Raw genomic sequence first — 19,657 nt, 5'->3', positions numbered from 1 at the left:
ACACAGTTAATGTCTTTGAGCAAAGCCTGTTCTTTATGAAGGCAGTTGTTTGCTGCTTATCCTTTTTACCTTTTTTGGTAGGACCAATAAAAAATGACCCTAGAAACCACTGTTATCTTCACACTACAGCTGTATTACTACTTCTGTTCCCTCAACTCACATGACTGAAAACTGACAGAATGTGGATTTCCCAAAGGGGGAAATAAAGTCAGAAACCCCTTTTTCCTGTTGCTCTATGCCTGCTCTACCCTAGCCTTGTGAAAAGTGCTGTTTGTGGCAAACATATTGGTCTGTCTTCACCTCTCCTACCAACTGTCTTGCCCTCGGAGGAACACAAGATGATTACTCTGTTGGCCTTCCTCATCTTGGAAGAAAATCATCACCTGAAAACAGAAGATACTGTCACTAGAGTTGTGTACCTTTGTGCTGGAACAAAATTTTATCCCGTTTAGTTTCTGCCTTCTCTTTTCTCCTTTCTATTTACTGTGTGTATCTTTATGCCGCAAATTGTGTCTGTAGCTACACGTTACTGGAGCCTAGAAATCTCGGTTTTCCCTGACGTGCGTTTCCTTTTCTCGCTCCCCGGCCCAAGCCTTCCGAGCCGCCGGGACGAGCTCGCTCTGCTGCTCCAGGCGCCGGAGAGAACGCGCAGCCGCCGGTCAGACCCCAGTCCCAGCCGGCCTGCCCCAGCCCCCGCCGGCCACACGGGGCGGCAGCGAGCGCCGGCTCCTCCCCGCGGTGCCCGGGCGACCAGCGGCGGCTGCGGCAATGGCGGCGCGGCGGGCGGGCCCCGGCGCGGTGAGGGCGCGGCGAGGCCGGGACGGGCGGGGGCGGCTCTGGAGGGCGTCAGGGCGCGGGGAGCTGCAGCCCCGGCCGCCCGGTTGCTGGCGCTGGCGGCGAGATCTCGGTCCGCTGTCGCTGCAGCGGTGTCCTGTGGCCAGCAGCGGCAGTAATCGCTGCCAGGGCGGCGGAGCTGCAGCTCGACGTGGGCGCGGACACCCCGGAGCTGAGGGCCGGCCAGAGGGTCGCACGCTTCTGCTCATCCTTTGCGGGGTGCTCAAGTTGATAGATAGATAGATACATACATAGATACAAAGACAGAGGGATGAAAAGCTTTAAATCTGTAAAGACTGGTTTTCAAACTCTCGAGTTCTGTGTCACTGCCCCCTCGGTACCACCTCGGAGGTCTAGGGGTGCACCTTCGCTCACTGCACTTAGGAGTAAGTACATCTGCTAGGTGGTCTTCCACACAGCCCTGCTTACCAGTGATGCATTTTCTGCTCCACATCCTTGGATGGACGGACCCTCAGGGGTTCAAGTAGTTCCTGCACAGGCAGGATAAAGGGGATTTTGTGAGCTTTTAGGGGTTTTTTTGATTTTAGATTTTTAAAGTATCAGCCACTCTTAACATTTAACAAGTATTGCCATAGGAATGTGGGAAATAATAAAAGCAATGAACTCTGACCTTTATCGTTTTTTCTCCCTTATGGTGCACCTGTATGGACCAGTTTGCTGGAGGCCACTTAGGAGTGTACTCCTCTCTTCCTATGCAGGTGGCACTTGCTGTCAGTCTTCAGCATGGCCCAACTCCAAGCAAGAGATTTGAGGCCTAATCCTCCAAGCCTTCCTTGCACAGGATGTCTCATTTGATTCAGTAAAACAAACCAAAGTAAAACTTGCTCTCTGGAGCCTGTACCAACGTATGGAGTTAAGGGTTTTTCAGCCCAAGTAATGTTGGCTACCATGGAACAAACTGCTATTCTTTCAGGTGGGAGTAGTGCAGGGCCCTGACCTGGGGGCAGGACAGCTCATGTCCAGCTAATCCTGGCTGCCAGAACCTTATTTTTAGTTCAGCATTAGCTGAGGTTCAGCGCGAGCAGCGTGAGGGAGCATAGACAAGTTCACAGTGCCTCTTTCAGGGAACAGCTTTACATGATATGGGAAAGAAACAAGTGGTAAGTTTGTGGATCCTTGAATCATACCAGTCTTACAGCCTTTTTTATTGCTGAGAGCAACTGGATTTTTGGAGCGTGGGCAACAGCTTTTCGTGTGTACTCTTTCAAAATAATTACAGCATATAAACTCTGAAAGTTAGCTGTCTTCCTTTTTCTAGATGGACAGAAAGGGCAAGAGACAATTTTAGGTGTTTTTAGGTGTTTGACCTGCTGGTAAGTATTTTCAAAATGATATAAAAATTAATGGTTTATCATATTTAAAGGTCTTTTCATATATAAGCTTATTTTGTTTTATTGCTTTTACTGTTGTTCAGAATTTACAACTTCATTAACAGAAAATACTCAGCTTGCACTGTACACTGTCTAAGCATATGCGATGCACATATTTTTGCAGTATTTTGACATTTAAATGGAACAACTGATAAGCTTTCCAGTGAAAGCAGTACCTTACATGAAAAGTGAAAATTATTGAAGTTGAAATGCAAGCAGTGCCTCACACACAGCTGTTAGGTACGTGTCCTGAATGCAGTGAGGTGCATATCACTTTGATGTTACACTCCCATCAGGAACTTCTAGCTATTTAAGAGGCATATGAAGCAAAAATGTACGTGGTGTGTTCTGACCATATCTGGAAATAGCTTTTTTCTGAGACGTAATTTCACACTGACAGAAGTTGACTTTTGTTTCTCGCTTCTCTTTCAGTGCCCGCCTCGTGCCCTCCCTCCAGTGCCCAGGTAAAATCAGTTAATTCTGTGGAACTGATCATGGTTCTGTACTGCAGTATTTTTAAAAGTAATGAAATTAAGATAAATAAGTTTAATAAACATCTGAGTAGTCATAACGTCTTTAAAATTAATTCTTTTTCTTGCTAATTTTTTGTCCCAGAACCCTTTACAAAGAGTACAGAGCATTTTAAAGTCTTCCGTAGGCTGAGAAATTTTGCTATATTACCTCAGTTTTAACAGTCTGAAAGGTAAACCCTTTTAAAAGTTCCAGACAAATAGCTACTTTATTTTTATTAACATCTATTTTAGTTCCGTTGATGTACTTTTCAATTTCTTCTTCCTTCCCTCTTTGTTTTGTCTCATGTGCTTTAGTTTATTTGAATCACAAATCCTTCAGAAGAGAAATTTCTGAAATTAGACTGGATATTCTTGGATGTGGATTCAAGTGTCTTCTAGTTTGACACAGTACAGGGAGAAATTTAGGGCTTTTTCTTCAGTGTGGAAGGAAAGACAATTTTATATTTTTTATGACATGTTACTTAAGAATTTCTTCAAAGTACCTGGAAGTTCATGACATATAGTGTCCTTTTAGTAACGTGTACACTCAAATGTTTCATAACTTGTGTTGGTTTGTTACATATCAGGCAGTAAGACAAGTTTTAATTAGCCAGGTGATTAAAGCTTTTAATCTAATCCACAGCTAGCCAATCAAGAAACTCTACGTAGCCATGAACAAAGTGTTGAGGCCTGACAGTTGCTTCGTACCCCTAACTGTATGGTACATAGCTGCCCACAAAGAGTACTAGGAGCGGGGATAAGGAAATGAACCACATCAACAGCTGTGTGAATTTCCCTGTTGTGAAATGTAATTGATTAAAATTAACTTTCTTCTTATCTTTTTTCCTTTACACTGCTCATGGACACCTTTTCTCCTTAAATATGAAGTGGAAACCAGGGTAAGTTACTCTGACATTAAAGAGAATTATAAACACTGGTAGTTCCTTTTGGTGTCCCTTCATCCTCTCTTTAAAAGATAGAGCCTTATACTTCTCCTGAATGCAGGCTGGTTATTTAAACTGCATGGATACCTGTGCTGCTATTGCTAGACCTGTTGTTCTCTTTCCTGCCTCTGTACTGAGTCAAGGTAACTAAAATATTGTCACTGTGCTCTAAACAATAAGTTTATTCTTCAAAGTATTTCAATTTTTCACTTAACACATGCACGTGTATATTTAGCCTCTGTGACACTTAAAACAGATCTTACCCTGTTTTCCTGCTGTCTTCTGTACTAGTCCTGCCTGTGTGAATTGTTATCTTGCCTGTGAAAGATGAAGGATGTCTTAACTTGAAAAAAGGAATCCCTTTCTTAACTAGAACAGAATCTTAACGGAATCTTAAGAGTTGGAAGGGACCTTGAAAGATCATCTAGTCCAACCCCCCTGCCAGAGAATGGTTGTTAAAAAATTGAAATGGATGTTTTCCATCCTGTGAACCTATACAAGCTCTTCAGGAGGGATAAACAGGGAAGGAGAGGCAGTGGGGTGGCCCTGTATGTTAGGGGCTGTTAGGAATGCTCAGAACTTAAGTATAGCGATGGTGGGGTTGAGAGTGTTTGGATTAGGTTAAGAGACAAGGGTAATAAAGTTGATACTGCTGTGGGAGGCTGCTGTAGGCGTCCCAACCAGAGTAGTGAGGTAGATTAAACATTCTATAAGCACTTGGAAGAAACCTCATGGTCACTTGCCATTGTTCTTGTTGGGGACTTCAACTTCCCAGGTACCTGCTGGAAATACAACACAGCAGAGAGGGAACAAACCAGGAGGTTCCTGGAATGTGTGGAGGATAACTTCCTCACACAGCTGGTAAGTGAACTGACCAGGGAGGGTGCCCTGCTGGAGCTCTTGTTTGTGAACAGAGAAAGTCTTGTGGAGGATGTGGTAGTTGGAGGCTGTCTGGGGAACAGTGACTGTGAAATTATCGAATCCTCTATTCATAGAGATGTTAGGAGACGGGGCAGCAAAACTGACACTATGGACTTTCAAAGGGCAGACTTTGACTTGTTTAGGAGGTTACTTGATAGAATCCCATGGGAGTCAATTTTAAGGGTGTAGGAGTCCAGGAAGACTGGACACTTTTTAAGAAGGAAATCTTAAAGGATCAGGAACAGACCATCCCCACATGCCATAAGATGAGCAGGAGGCAAAGAAGACTGGCCTGGCTGAATAGAGAGATTTGGCTTAAAATTAGGGGGGAAAAAAGCAAGTTTATGGCCTCTGGAAGAAGGAGCAGACCATTCACAATGAGTACAGGAACGTTGTTAGGTTATGTAGGGAGATAATTACAAGGTCAAAAGCCCAGCTAGAAGTCAAACTGACTTTAGAGGCAAAGGGTAATAAGAAAAGTTTCTATAAATACATTAACAATAAAGACAGACCAGGGAGAACCTCCATCCCCTATTAGATCCAGAAAGAAATTTGGTAATAAAAGACAAGGATAAGGCTGAGATGCTTAATGCGTTCTTTACCTCAGTCTTCAGTAATAGGAGCATTTGCACTGGGGAAAGTCAGCATCCCAAACCAAGAGACAGGGGCGAGAAGCAAAATGTGCCCCCTGCAATTCAAGAGGAGAAGGTCAGTGACCTGCTGCTCCACACTGATGTACACAAATCTATGGGACCAGATGGGGTATATCCTAGAGTGCTGAGTAAACTGGCAGAGGTGCTTGCCAAGCCACTGTCCATCATTTATCAGCATTCCTGGCTGACTGGGGAGGTCCCATCCGATTGGAATTCAGCCAAACTAACACCCATATATAAGAAGGGACAGAAAGATGATCAGGAAACTACAGGTCTGTCAGTTTGACTTCAGTGCCCAGGAGCACTGAAGCAGATGGAGCAGATCATCTATTATCCAGCACATGCAGGACAACCAGGTGATCAGTCCCAGTCAGCATGTGCTTATGAGGGGCGAGTCTTGTTTAACAAACCTGATCTCCTTCTTGTTGGATGAAGGAAAGGCTGTGGATGTTTTCTACCTTGACTTTAGTAAGGCATTTGACACTATTCCCCACAGCATTCTCGTAGGGAAATTGGCTGTTCTTGGCTTGGATGGGCATACACTTTCCTGGGTGGAAAGCTGGTTAGATGGCCAGATCCAACAAGTTGTGATCAATGGAGTTAAATCCAGTTGGCGACTGGTCATGAGTGGTGTCCCCTAGGGCTCAGTACTGGGGCCACTCCTGTTTAGCATCTTTATTAATCATCTGGATAAGGGGACAGAGTGCACCCTTAGTAAGTTTGCAGATGACACCAAGCTGGGTGGAAGTGCTGATCTGCTTGAGGGTAGGGAAGCTTTACAGAGAGATGTAGATAGGCCAGATGGCTGAGGCAAGGCCAGTGCCATGAGTTTCAATAAGGCCAAGTGCTGGGTCTTGCACCTGGGCCACAGCAACCCCCAACAGCGCTACAGGCTGTGTAGTGGCTGAGGAGTGGCTGGAAAGCTGCCAGGCAGAGAGGGACCTGGGAGTGTGGATTGACAGCAGCTGGACATGAGCTAGCAGTGTGGCCAGGTGGCTAAGAAGGCCAATGACATTCTGGCCTGTATCAGGAACAGTGTTGTCAGTAGGAGGAGGTAGGTGATCGTTCCCCTGTACTCCGCTTTGGTGAGGCCACACCTCAAATACTGTGTCCAGTTTTGGACCTTCTCTACAAGAAGGACATTGAGGTGCTGGAGAGGATCAAGAGGCAGGCTACCAAGTAGTAGAGGATTTGGAGCACGTATCAGATGAGGAACGGCTGAGGGATCTGGGGCTGTTTAGCCTGGAGAAAAGAAGGCTCAGGGGAGACCTTATCACTCTCTACAACTACCTGAAAGGAAACTGTAGCAAGGTGGGGGTCAGTCTGTTCTCCTTGGTAACAAGCAACAGAACAAGAGGAAATGGCCTCAAGTTGTGCCAAGGGAGATTCAGGCTGGATATGAATATGAGGAATTTCTTTACTGAAAGGGTTGTCAGGCACTGGAAAGGGCTGCCCAGGGAGGTGGTGGAATCACCATCCCTGGAGGTGTTTAAGAGACAGTTGGATCTTGCACTTAGGGAAATGGTCTAGTGGTTGATAGGGCTGGGACAAAGGCTGGACTCAATGATCTTAAAGGTCTCTTCCAGATGAAATTATTTTGTGATTCTGTGATTCTCTACTTCTGGTTTATGTTCTGCAGATGAAATTCCACTTGGTCGTCCGAAAAAAAGGAAACCCAAAGGAAACACTCCTCTAGGTAAGGACTTGGAAGACTGAAAACTATGTCTGTAATCCTGGGTGACCTGTGCTGTAACTCCTGGCAAGCATATGGCTTTCAGTCTTGCACCCTATTTTTGAGTAGTGTTCTCAGCTAATTCATTATAGTTTATTTTATATCCAACAACTACAGTCTTTTCTCTCAAGGTGGTGTCATTTTAGAAGAAGTTTGTAGCACTAACAGAATTAAATCGTTCCACTCACCACTCTTTCTCCCTAGATCCATTGCTGGTACTGCTAATATGTAATGTCTTGATATTGAACTGGAAAAAATCCTTTATTCCTGCTATTTTTTTCCTTTCTAAAAGTTTTCCCTTTCTAACATTTTTTAGTACCTCATTAAGTAGTCATTTCCAACTGTAAGGCGCTTGTTATGTTGAATATGTTAAGTGCTTGAATTTTTGAACAAACCAAGATAAAACTCATTTAACAAAATAATTAAATTTCAGTCTTTGACAAAATAAAGTCACAAGTTAATAATTCTATTATCATCAAAGAGTTAAGAGCCTAAAAGATGACTGGCACCAGGGATTTGTATTTTTTACAAGAAGCAAATCTGCAGAACAAGGATATTATTTTAAGCAAGAGTAATTAAATCTATTTTGATAAAGCAGAATGTGTTGATTAGTGAGTTTCTATAAACCAGTTGACTTGGATCCATTTGATGATGAGTAAACTTTTATTTACTTAAAAGAATGTACAGTCAAGGCCTCACCTTTGAATGCAACAAGTAGAACTGTTGCTAGCAGGATTTCCCAAGGATCAATTTTTGTTTAGTGTTGTTTTCAGTGAGCTGCAAGATGGTGCAAAGTATGCCTTGCCTTTGGCCATTACTTTGCTGGTCATTTTTGCACTTTAGCACAACAAAATATGGGAAAATCTGTGCTCAAAGTGAAAGCAAAGGTAGATTGACTTGTTATCATAAAAACTGCAGTACTTGAAAGAGCTATAAAAAGGTAGATGTTATGTAAAATGGAGAAGTTACTTGTCTTTCCACTTGTAGTCATGTGAATTGATGCTACTGGTGCTAGAATATTTGATGAATTCATGTTAGCCTCATGTTGTTCGTCCAAAGCGTAGTAATTCCTCTCTCAGACTAGAGTAAACATCTTCCAGTGTTGGCTGGTTTTGCTTCTCCTTATTCTTGTGTTGTACATTTGGTGTTTAAATTTTCTTTGATATGACAATATATTACTGTAGCACACATCTGTGTCAATCAGTTTGTAACAAACTGGTTTGTTTTTTTTCTCTTGTCCTTTGCATTATAATCTTGGCACGTAGAAAGGAAAAATGTAGAGGTATAGCTCTTTCCTGTGGTGGCTTTTTTTTAATCAGTCCTCTGTTGTATGCACAAATGGGAATTGTGCTGCTGCCTAGGTACTAAAATTTCCCCCTGGGCTTGAAACTGTCAGGGTGAAAGGAGGGTTGCCAGTTATCATTCACCTCTGATATACCAAATTTGTTTCCCAGGTCTTAGATGTCCTAGCCAATACATTTTCGTCTTTCTTGTATTTGCCGAGCTTACTGCTGATCTGCACAACATTGCAAAAGGCAGCTTTATCTTGCCTGCTTCTCAGCAGCTCTGAATTAAGGGTGCTGGATTTTTTCATGTGGTTTTCAGATGGGATCGTCCAAGCAGCAGTTCGTCGTCAGTCTGAAAGCAGTGAGCCCCTAACTCCTGAGCTTCGTGATGTCCCTCCTCAGAGGAAACGCAAGAAGAAGAAAGTACCTACTGGTATGTGAAATAATTGTAGACTGGAAAGGGTACAGGATGAAACTTATTAACACAGAAATATGATTTTCCAACTTGTACTTTGTGTGCTTTTGCACTTGCAACAGCTGGAAGTAATCTCTGAGTGAATGGTAGCTTAGAGTTTCAGTTTCTGATTTCAGATTCCAAGGGCACAAACCCTCATGCAAATAATGACGATAGAGTTTTGGAAGTGATAAAACAGATCCTTTCTATCATTCGAAGCTCACAAGAGTCATCACCTTTTTTTTGCTACTATGTTTATGTAATAGCTATTTATGGTTTGGGGTTTTTTTGTATGTCCATTTTTATGAAAGCTGTGAAATTTTCATGTGGTTTGTTTTAAATCCTCAGATTCTGAGACCTCTTTTACCCAGCAAAATGTTGCATCCCTGTTTCAGAATGGAAATGGCATGGATGTCCCTGAAGCTGAAGTGACTCGCAAACAGAGAAAAAGAACAAAGTGAGACAAAAGTAGTTCAGTTCATAATTTGGAATAACTCCACTAGTCTGTGGCCAAGTAGTATTTTACATTGTCACATTACAAAAATGTAAACTCTTGAAGCACATGATACCATGCAGCCTGTGCACTAAGTAGTATGTGTGTAGTTCTTCCTAGGGTTACCATCTCACTTCATTTGCTTTATGCATACCTGCATGCATTACAGTTCTGAATATATGACCCTAATATTTCAGTCACATACATATTTTTTCTTAATGTTATAAGAAACTTAACTGCCTTCTCATCCTTTTTATTTGCCTTTTGCCCATGAACTATGCCTTTCAATCGTTTTGGTCTCCATTCTACCAAAAACGGCCACTTTCTTGGCTTTCTGTTTAGTTTGTTCCATGTTTTTTTTTTTCTAATTGTTAGTATCTTTATATGTAATTTCTTCCTACTTTATTTTGACACAAAAAAGAACTTAAATAGAAAACCCTCAAAATCAAGGATTAGCTTTATAGTTTTAGTTAACTAACTCTATGAGAACTTTAGTCCTTAAAAGTACAAATAAGGGTAATATTATACAGGTCAGTAGTCTGATTCATTCTTATCAGTCAAGTTAGACACATTAAATGTTCACTGGAGCCTTCAGATTTTACATTTTACTTCATATTCTTTCTGTGCCCCACTGTATGTTCTGTTCTGATAGGAAACCTCGGCCAGCTGAAATGCACAGTTCCAATGAGCTGGGAGTGGAGGAAGAAGACATCGTGGAAGATGAGCACCGAAAGAGCCTTGATCAACAGCCTGTGTTTGCTGCTCCCATGGGGATCAGCCAGCCTGTTAGCAAAGTGTTTGTTGAAAAAAATCGTAAGCGCCTCTTGTGATTTCAGTAATTAAGGACATTCTTGCAGTTAAAGGAAGCATTATTGTATTTTAAATCCAACTATTGTAGTCTTGGGAAGAATTTAGCAAAAAGAGAGTTTTCCAGAGTAACAAGTATTTGGAAATAAAGACACGTGATAGTTTTTCAACAGTGAATGCTAGTGTTGCTGTGCTGGCATGTTTGGTTGGATTTTTTAATTCCATGGTGTGGATGACAAAGGCTGTTTGATAGTACCCAGCTGAGCTTATTTGACCCAATACTGTCACAATACCTTGAGAGAAAAGTATCATTCCTATATTGCAAAAAGTCTTTCAAGTGGAAGGTTTCAGGATTTCCTGGGCGGGCTTTTTGGTATTTTCTTTTTTGTAGCAGGGAACACTGAGTAATTACCCAAAGTGCTTTGCACATCCTTAAATGCATAGCCTGCCCCACCAGGATGCAGCACGCTGACAAAGGTGTCCTGGTATGAACACAATCCGACAAAGGGCAGGAAGTGCGGAGAAGGAATGATCTTTTGGTGCTTCTGACACTTACAGCTTTCTAACACCTAACAAGTATTAACACAGAAATGATGATAGAAGGTCCTGGTGCTCTATAAAGTGAATTTCCTCCTCCTTTCAGGACGTTTTCAAGCAGCTGACCGTGCAGAATTGATTAAAACCACTGAAAATATCAGTGTACTTATGGATGTGAAGGCTTCTTGGACTACCAGAGATGTTGCCCTCTCAGTGCACCGAAGTTTCAGGTAAAATATAAATGTTTTGATGTAAATAAGCAGAAATCAGGGGTTTTTTATTTATGTTTCTTTCATCTCCCTGAAACTTAGCACCTTTTATCTGTCATTTGGATATTCCTAATAAATGGTGGTTTGAGATGCAACAGGAACAAAATTTCTCAGTCCTTTAGCTTTTGGTATTTGTTGTCAAGAATTTCTGTTTCTAGTCTAGACATCACATGTGAAATGCAACTTATTAAAAAAAAATAACTAAGAAAGTCATATTACAAAGACTCAGAAGAAATCTAAATAGCAAGAGACTGATCTGGTAACAAAAATATTAAAGACCTACAGAAAAAAGATGTTATAAAATGAGGTTCACTCATGAGCTTCATGACCAAAAAAAAAATACCTGAATTTAGATAATTCTCAAAGAAAAAGCCTGATTGGTGAAAAAGAGAGAGGAGTGAAATTGGACTGGGCCATAGCAAAAAATTAGTATGTTGTGACACTGAGTGGGAAGATAACCATTTTCTTTTCTGGTTCGTTTTATCTGGAGGCCTACACTTCCTTCTCAGGTTTTTCTTAGCAAGGAAGACTGACTCAAGGACAAGTTTAAGAGCATAGTGGGACAATTGCCTTGGGAAGCTGCAGGCCTCAAGTGAAAGTAGCTGATTCCCAAAGCAGTAATAAATTAGTGTTAGGTTCTGGCAAACCATCTCCGTTCTGTTTGTTAAGTGTTTGGGTTCCAGTGCAGTCTGTCGAGAGAGAAAGCAGAAGTCCTGTTGCTTAGAATTTTTAAAACTAGATCAGAAAAAACACTGAGAAAGAACCTGTGAAAGTCTGGGATCCTATCATGGCAGCAGGGTTGAACAGATGTATTCTTTCCTATCTGTAGTTCTTTACAAGTTCAAGAGCTTAAACTTGCCTGATGTTCTTTTCTCTTCCCAGGGTGATTGGACTCTTTACCCATGGCTTCCTTGCTGGATACGCCATATGGAACATCATTGTTATCTACATTTTGGCAGGAAATCAGCTTTCCACGGTTTCTAACCTGCTCGAGCAGTATAAAGTACTAGCATATCCAGCTCAATGTTTATTCTATTTGTTGCTCTCTATCAGTACAGTCTCAGCCTTTGACAGGTAAAATATGTTTGTATTTTAAAGGTGTATGTAATTTATGTACAGTACTTTCCTTTCTCCTTCCTGTAGCACATTTGTTCTGCTGTTGATGATTTAATGCAATATGCTTAAAGAATTATGTTACTCATGGCTGGCTCTACAAATGAACAGTGCATTACAGCTTAAGAGTGGGGATGAAGGGACAGCAGAGTAAAAAAGGCCATAAAAAGAAGATTCATAGATGTTGTAGATGTTTCTTTTAATTACATAGTTTCCATGTCAGCATGATAAGCCAGGGGAGGAGTTGGTGCTATGGAAGAAACTGGTAGTGGTAAAGAGGAGGTCTGAGTTAGTCTTAATTACTCCTGTACTGATGTAAGCTATGTGAACAGTTACATTAGCATAACTCCGTTGGTGGAGTGGACACTGAAATGAATGATAAGGATTAGAGAAGGGACGAATCTCTCCACATCCTCTCTGTTCCAGAAAGGACTGCAGTGAGAACGATACAAACTTCATGGAATATTCTCCTCAGTTTCAGTCTTTCTTGGATTTGGTACAATGAGGACCATTGCTGGGGGAGGACATAGTTGTCTATTAAGGTGCAGTAACAGAGGCAGAAAAAACGTATCTTGGAAAAAGTAAAGGAACGAGGGAACACTGTTAGAAGAACAGTATTATTATCTCACTAGGCTATGTTAATGACTCTTGGTTTTGTTACCAGGATTGATTTGGCAAAAGCATCAGTTGCACTGAGGGGCTTTCTTACCCTAGATCCAGCAGCAGTAGCTTCTTTCTGTAAGTATTTGAAGCATATGGGAAGTTGCCCAGGAAAGACATTAAATGGAAAAATCCTACCTACTGATTTCAATGAAATCTTCCTCCCTGCTTATTTTCTGCTTTAGACTAGGTGACAACTAGGAGTTGAAAATAGCATTCAAAGGCTGTGGATACTTTGATACATGCTTTCTTTTTAAAGTATTTACAATATTAGTATTTGTGGGGCTGTTAGTGAAGTAGCCTGTTTCCTACTTCTGATTACAGAACAGAGACTTGGCAGAAACCAGAATCATGAGACACCACCTTTGGCATAGCTGAGGGATAGCAGAAGTGCAGAAACCAGGTTTTGATTGTCAGGGGAATGCTGAAGAAGAACAAATGGGTTAAAGGAAACTATGATTGGAGGCACTGTAGTGAAAGGAAAGAGTATGTAGTGATATAATTATCATGTCATGATCAGACAGCATTTTAGGGGGTTATATCTGACACTACTGATTCCATTTCTTCCAGTGTACTTTGCTGCTCTTATCCTATCCTTAAGCCAGCAGATGACATGTGACAGAATTAACCTCTACACACCACCTTCAGAAAATGGCAGCATCTGGTAGGAAACTTAACAAATCACTTCTGTAAATGATAATGTAGCTTACTTAGGAACCTTAGTCAAACTGGTAGATTGAAAAGGTTATACAACATATGTAAGAGAGTATTAATGAAAGATTTCATTACTAAAACATGCCTTTATCTGAGCTTGTCCTGAATCTTTGATAATTTCACCAAAAAAATGGAGAACTCAAATGATTCAGTCATGTTGGTCACAAATCCATTATACCGCAAACAACAGCCTGTTGGAATGCTGCTGAAAATGTCACCTGGCAGAAACCTTAAGAATCTATTGTGACAAAGAAGTGGGACCTTACTGAGGTAACCCATTTGTGTTCAATGGCAGAACGTTCTGTAGAGAGTCAGCTCTGTTTTTGAAGGAGATAGTCTGTCCAAGAAATGAAAGTCATGGTATTGTGAAGAAGTGGTGTGTCTGCCACAGGATACAATGGCTTAGGAGACACAACTGTCATTAAATATGAAGTATTGTTTCATTCTAGGAGACCCTATTCAAAACTATTACTTTCTGAAGGAGATATTTAGTGGACTTAGTAGTACAAGCTTTAATATAAAACAGGAGAAGTAAAACGAAAGTATTTACATGAAAATTTGCTGGTTGAGGCAGTTAAATATTTTTGCTTTTCTTCTTTAGGGTTTTTGTAAATGTTTGTTGAGTTGTTTATTAAAAAGCCTACATTCTAGTAACAGAACCAGAACCTGCTACTATTATGACAGTAACATCCTGAAAAGCCTATCGCATCCACCTCACAGCATCTGTGCACCAGTTCTTGCACACGCTTCCAGACAGACTTTACTGATGAGCTGTTTACTTGTCTTGATGCCTTATAAAGAAGAGCTTAAAATAAGGTGTAATAATGATACTGTGTGTTGTCTTTCACCACAGTAAAATTTGACCTTGCACTTTTATTTTCTGTCTCCTGACCAAGAGAAGGAATCTGCTGTTGAAATCTGCAAGTGGACATTCGCTGTGAGATGATGAAGTTTTGCTGCTAAGTCACTCTCTTTGGTAGTCTCTCCCTTTGCAATGGAGAGGCCTTTGCAATGCAAGACCATCAGGGTGGTACAAGTTGCTGTTTTCACATCTAGCTTAGCAAGCTGTTTTTTATCATACTCGGTTGAAATGGTTGTTGTAACATGTATGTACCAGCGAACCCCTGACTGATGGTTTGATGTGCTTTTCCCAGGATGGCAGGTACAGAAGAAGAAATTGTTGAGCCATGGATTGTGGTGAATCTTGTGGTGTCTATTCTAGTTGGGACAAGTTGGATCTTCTTATCTTACCGACCAGACCTAGACCACAGTGAAGGTAGGAAACATTAATAAGCAAAACATTGTTTGTCCAGGCTTTAACAGCTGTGCTCTGCATTTGGTGTGCAAGACTAGTCCCGAGGAAAAACAAACATGTCCTAGCAACTTTCCAAAGCAAGTGCTTCTAACAGTGCTGGTGCCTGTGTTTAGTTTTGTAAGGACAAAATAGTAATTTTTAAAGGAAAGAAAAGCTTTGTTTGTCCTGGCTGAAGCAACACGAATTTTGAACCACGAGAAAGCGTGTGTCTCCATTACAGGGAAAAGGAATTTTTACTGTAACATTCCTTTTACAAATGCTGAATGCATTTAAAGTTCAGTACTATTTTCGGTACAACATTGCAATAGTTTGAGGAACTCCCAAGCTTTGAAAGGTCAGATTTGTGATTGCAGAACAGAACTTCAGATGAGGTCTGTGTGTGTTGGTCCAAGCTGGGAGAGTTGGCAAGTGAGTCATCTCCCTGCATTACAAGAAGCTTGGCTAGAGACTAGGCTTTCTTCCTTTTATTATTCCAACTAGAAGCCAAAAGATGTATCATAACTTAGCTTTCCTATCAAGTGCATACAGCCTGTGACCTGAAGGTATGCTGTACATAAAAATCAGAAGTCTCAGTTTCCAAGTCAATGGGTATCCAAAGAGCATGATGAGTAGAAACAGAGATATATGGTTTGGGAAGCTGAAGAAGATTCAGGATGCTTCTTTAGATTACTTTAGAATTTTATATGTACATATTTCTGTATTTCATCTGGCCCATTACTCTGCTTATTTCTAATAACTCAATGAGTTAAAGAAACCTAAATGGGTGGCAGACTTTAATTTTTTTTACAGAAGAATACATTATCATAGATGTTTAAATTGTATTTAAACCCTGTTTTTAAATAATAAAGACTTAACAAAGCCAGTAGCAGGATTTAACTTGGGTTTTGAAGAGCTTTTTTGATATTTACGTGTGCCTACCAAGATTAGAAAACCTGCTTCAGAAATTTAAAGAGAGACATTCTGTTAGGACTGAGACCAAACTGTAGAGAAAGTTTAGTTCACTAAGGATGAGGTGGCAGAAGCATGTGAATTTCAAATTAGAGTGGATAAACCACATTGTGTAACTTTACCATGTTGACAAGTTGTTTGCAAACGCAGCCCAGACTATATGCTGAATGTCTCCCATTAGCAAGAGAGAAAATACACTGCACCGAGCTTACAATAGAGATATGTAAGGGAACCCAGATAGGAGAAAACTTTACCCTCAGCAGCACAGAGCTCCACAAGGTCTACCTTATCAGCTGATTACCATGCCTAGCTGAATTTTTCCACAGGGAGCTCTTCCCTGCTGACCTTAGGCTGTCTTCTGTCCCCTAGCTGCTGTGGTAACAGCTAGCCATGAGCAGCTGCTCATTCAGTCAGTTGCTGACTTACGCTGTGACAGTATATCCCAGTCTCTAAACAGAAATCTTCCTTCTTGATTCTGACACTCTTAAAACTTTAATAACCCTTCAATGTACTTTTAGAGTTCTGTTTCAGTGTTCAGGTTGAATGCAGGATGATACTGCGTTTGATCAGCTGCTAACATCTTCACTAATTCTCTTAATTCTGTGAGGCAACAATAGTTTCCTAAGGACGGTGGTGGCCCTTGCCATTGCTGAATTGTTGGTACTATGATTAGGAAGAAAAGCAGGGAGCTTGGGTGAATGCCAGAGGACTTTTCAGGAATAATGGAATTGTATTCAGGTGAAACTTTTAAAAGAAAACATAACTCTTTATCTTTCTCTTTTAGAACTGATGTTTCATGCTGAAATTGAGGAATTTCCTCAAGCAGATATCAGACCCAGAGTCCAGCCATAGTGTGGAACAAGCCTCTGCAAATACTGTAGCTGACTGATGGCTCAACATGTTGTGTATTATAGCCATGTATTATAACTTTCATGAAGGAAAAAAATATTTTTATATTTTATATATTTGAATTTGACTTTTTATGTATGCTACAATTTCCAAATGCAATTGAAAACTTTTATACTCTTGCTTTTTATTTTACAAAGTAGATTATCTCTACTGCATAAAGTCAAGGTGATTTTGTAAATATTGCTACATATATAGCCAAACAAACTAGATGGATGCAGAAGATTGGGTATTCACTGCTTTTTCGACTGCTGTACAGTCTTCAACAACCTGTTTTTGTTACTAATGCCGATAGCAGTTGGCTTACCCGATTTGGCTAAATATTCTCCAGAGATGAAAACAAATCTCATAAAGAAAGTAGTCTAAAGAAGATTATAACAAAACAGAGTTAGGAAACATAAAACCCACAAAGTTAGTAAGCATGAAATAATCTTGGTTTAGTTGTCATTAAAAGGATTTGCTAGAATAAGGGATTGGATCAACAGGGATTTTGTTTAATGATTCCTTAAAAAAGGCTGTTTTATTTTTCTTCATCATCGTTTAGTACTGACAAAGATCTTGATGACAAGTTCTTTCAAGTTGATGTAGATATAAAAAACTGAAGTTTTAATGTTGCAACACTTTGATCGGCTAATGAATACCAACATGACACATGTACATCCTATGATTTCTTGACAGTCAGGACACATAACTATTACAAAGCCATTCTCAGGAATAGTTTTCCAATTTCTACTTATCTGGTGTGGCAAGAGCACTAGCATTATTCACTGCTCTTTGTAAAGAAACTTGGGTTTCACAGATATTAAAAATATTCCCACTTCAGCCTATTTTGATGGAGATTGGTTCCCCAAAAGGAGTTTTGTTCTTTGAAACTTTTTCCCTAAAGTACAAGAAAATTTTTGCTAAAGCAAAAGAAAAAGTCTACAGCAATCCAGATTCTATGTAGTGATATAGCAGTAATAGTGGCAGTTGGTTGGTTTTGATGATGATAGCCAACATTCATTTTCTTTTATGATAAAGTGGCACAAGGAAAGCATGGCAGATGTGAATAAATGCAGATATATTTCAGGATGAAACAGTCTCTGTAGTACAGACAAGAGCTAGTTTGAAATCCCATTTTTCAAGAAAGTATCACCCAAACATATTTGTGGATGTTATTTAAAATGTATTGATTTTTCATTGTTTTATTTAATGTGTTTGTGTTTGTAAAGGGTGTGCAGTTGTCAAAGTTCTCTGGAGACTTAATTCACTTTCTGGTAGTGAAGAGTAGCCAGATAAATGAGTTGGAGGAGGAGGATGTTACAAAGCCAGTAACTTTCTATGTTGTTACCCGAGTTGCTTTACACTGACAGGAACGTACATAACTAGGGCTTACCACTTGAGGACTTGAGCTCTGTTATGCCCATCCAGCAAATTTAAGTAATTAAAAAATTCGGTGTCCATGACATTTTTAAATGCTGTGGTAATCTTGGAATGAGGAGCAGGCATGGGGAGTTCTACCAGAATGAAAAAATGTCTGGCAGCTGCTGGTTGCATTCTGGGATGCAGACTCTCACTTCATTGTGTGAAGGTGCTTTTATTTTAACCTTTCTTGTAAATTGTGATGGCTATTGTGTATGTATTTTTTCAAAAGTGTAGAGCTAAATTGTGGTTGGCACTGCATTATACATTAAAATGAAGATATTCTTGTCAGGATTTGGCTGTAGGAGATGGAGGATGAGGCCCTTACTTAGCATTTCTATGTGAGTTGCCACCACACTTCCTCCAGATGTGGTGTGTTTGATTTACAGAACTGTTGAGCTTTTGAAGATGAGATTAATCACAGAATCTTAAGGGTTGGAAGGGACTTTGAAAGATCATCCAGTCCAACCTCCCTGCCAGAGCAGGGCCACCTAGAGTAGGTCACACAGGAACTCGTCCAGGTGGGTTTTGAATGTCTCCAGAGAAGGAGACTCCACAACCCATCTGGGCAGCCTGTTCCAGTGCTCTGTCACCCTCACAGTGAAGAAATTTTCCTTATGTTTCTTTGGAACCTCTTATGTTCCAGCTTGTACCCATTGCTCCTCATCCCATCATTGGACATCACCGAGAATAGCCTGGCTCCATCCCCCCAATGGCTTCTCTTTGCTGTTCGACATTTCTCTCATTTTGGCATTGTAAGTAGTATAATTTTGCCCACAAAGTATGGCACTCAGGCAAAACTGTGTTAAGGCATCACATGAGTACAGGAAAAAACTTGAACATCATTGCTTGATTTCTGACTATTATTACTAGGAACTGATCTTCCAAGTGTCCCTTAGACAAAGGTTCCCCAGCCAAGAGCCAGATTCATTCTCATTGTGAAATACAGTAGTTTGTTTAGATGGTTGAGCAGGAACTAAATTAATGAGCTTAACTGAATCAGTATTTCAAGCCAGGCTTGCCTTTCCAGTGTGTATTTTTGTGAAGGTTGGAGTATATGCATATTTAAGTTAATGAGATTTGAAGTTGCCATTTAAGTCACACTTAATAAACAATTTGATGGCTACTTACCTATTTTACAAAGTACTTTTCATTGCACTAAGCCTCACAATAGAATATGAGTTTAACAGAGCTTTTTGTTTAATTACTTGGAAAGTTTTAGAACAAGTTTACAGAATAGATGTTTCATTACAGAACATGTAATATCTGTAGAAGCCTTAACTGAAATGCCTTCTTGTGTTCCTATATCACTGTTTTTAACACAGTATTTTTGTGTTAATGAAAAAAATTATGAAGATGTTAGTGCCAATTTCTTGTTTTTACATATGTGAAACAATTAAACAACTGCTCTAAACTAGTTAGAAGTGATTGCAACTGCTTTGTCTTGTTCCCAAATGATTAGTCTGTTTAAAATAAATCAGTCTGTCTTATTTTTACCCATGCTAATATGTGTAATATACAATAGTGAACAGATGCTTATGGGAAAACATTTTTTTTATTTTTTTGTGGCAGTGTTGTGACTTTTTCTTTGTCAGATTCCTTCTGCTCTACTGGCCTTTAACACAATTAAAAATGTACTGTAAAATCCAGAAGACTAGCAAGAAAGGTGTATTTCATCAGTTAATGGGGTTTGTTTGGCCTAAAAAGAATAATATTGTTGGGAATCTGATTCCTGTCTTGAACTACTACCTAAAGGGCGATTACGAA

General features: G+C 40.2%; 1 protein-coding gene across 1 annotated transcript; it reads left to right on the top strand.

Annotated features, from left to right (window-relative positions):
- Window positions 1-4,526: 4,526 nt before the first annotated feature.
- Window positions 4,527-19,449, top strand: TMEM237 (transmembrane protein 237; the record flags this gene model as incomplete). The annotated part of the gene is made up of 11 exons (XM_062001962.1): window positions 4,527-4,542; window positions 6,895-6,951; window positions 8,593-8,706; window positions 9,076-9,184; window positions 9,873-10,033; window positions 10,671-10,794; window positions 11,716-11,907; window positions 12,611-12,684; window positions 13,177-13,270; window positions 14,475-14,596; window positions 16,368-19,449. Coding segments are annotated over 11 exons (1,131 nt in total), but the record flags the coding sequence as incomplete, so codon positions are not given.
- Between the last annotated feature and the right edge of the window lie 208 nt (window positions 19,450-19,657).

Source organism: Colius striatus, chromosome 9, assembly GCF_028858725.1.
Source record: "Colius striatus isolate bColStr4 chromosome 9, bColStr4.1.hap1, whole genome shotgun sequence".
NCBI classification, from domain to species: domain Eukaryota; kingdom Metazoa; phylum Chordata; class Aves; order Coliiformes; family Coliidae; genus Colius; species Colius striatus.
This window is presented reverse-complemented; position numbering and strand designations above follow the sequence as displayed.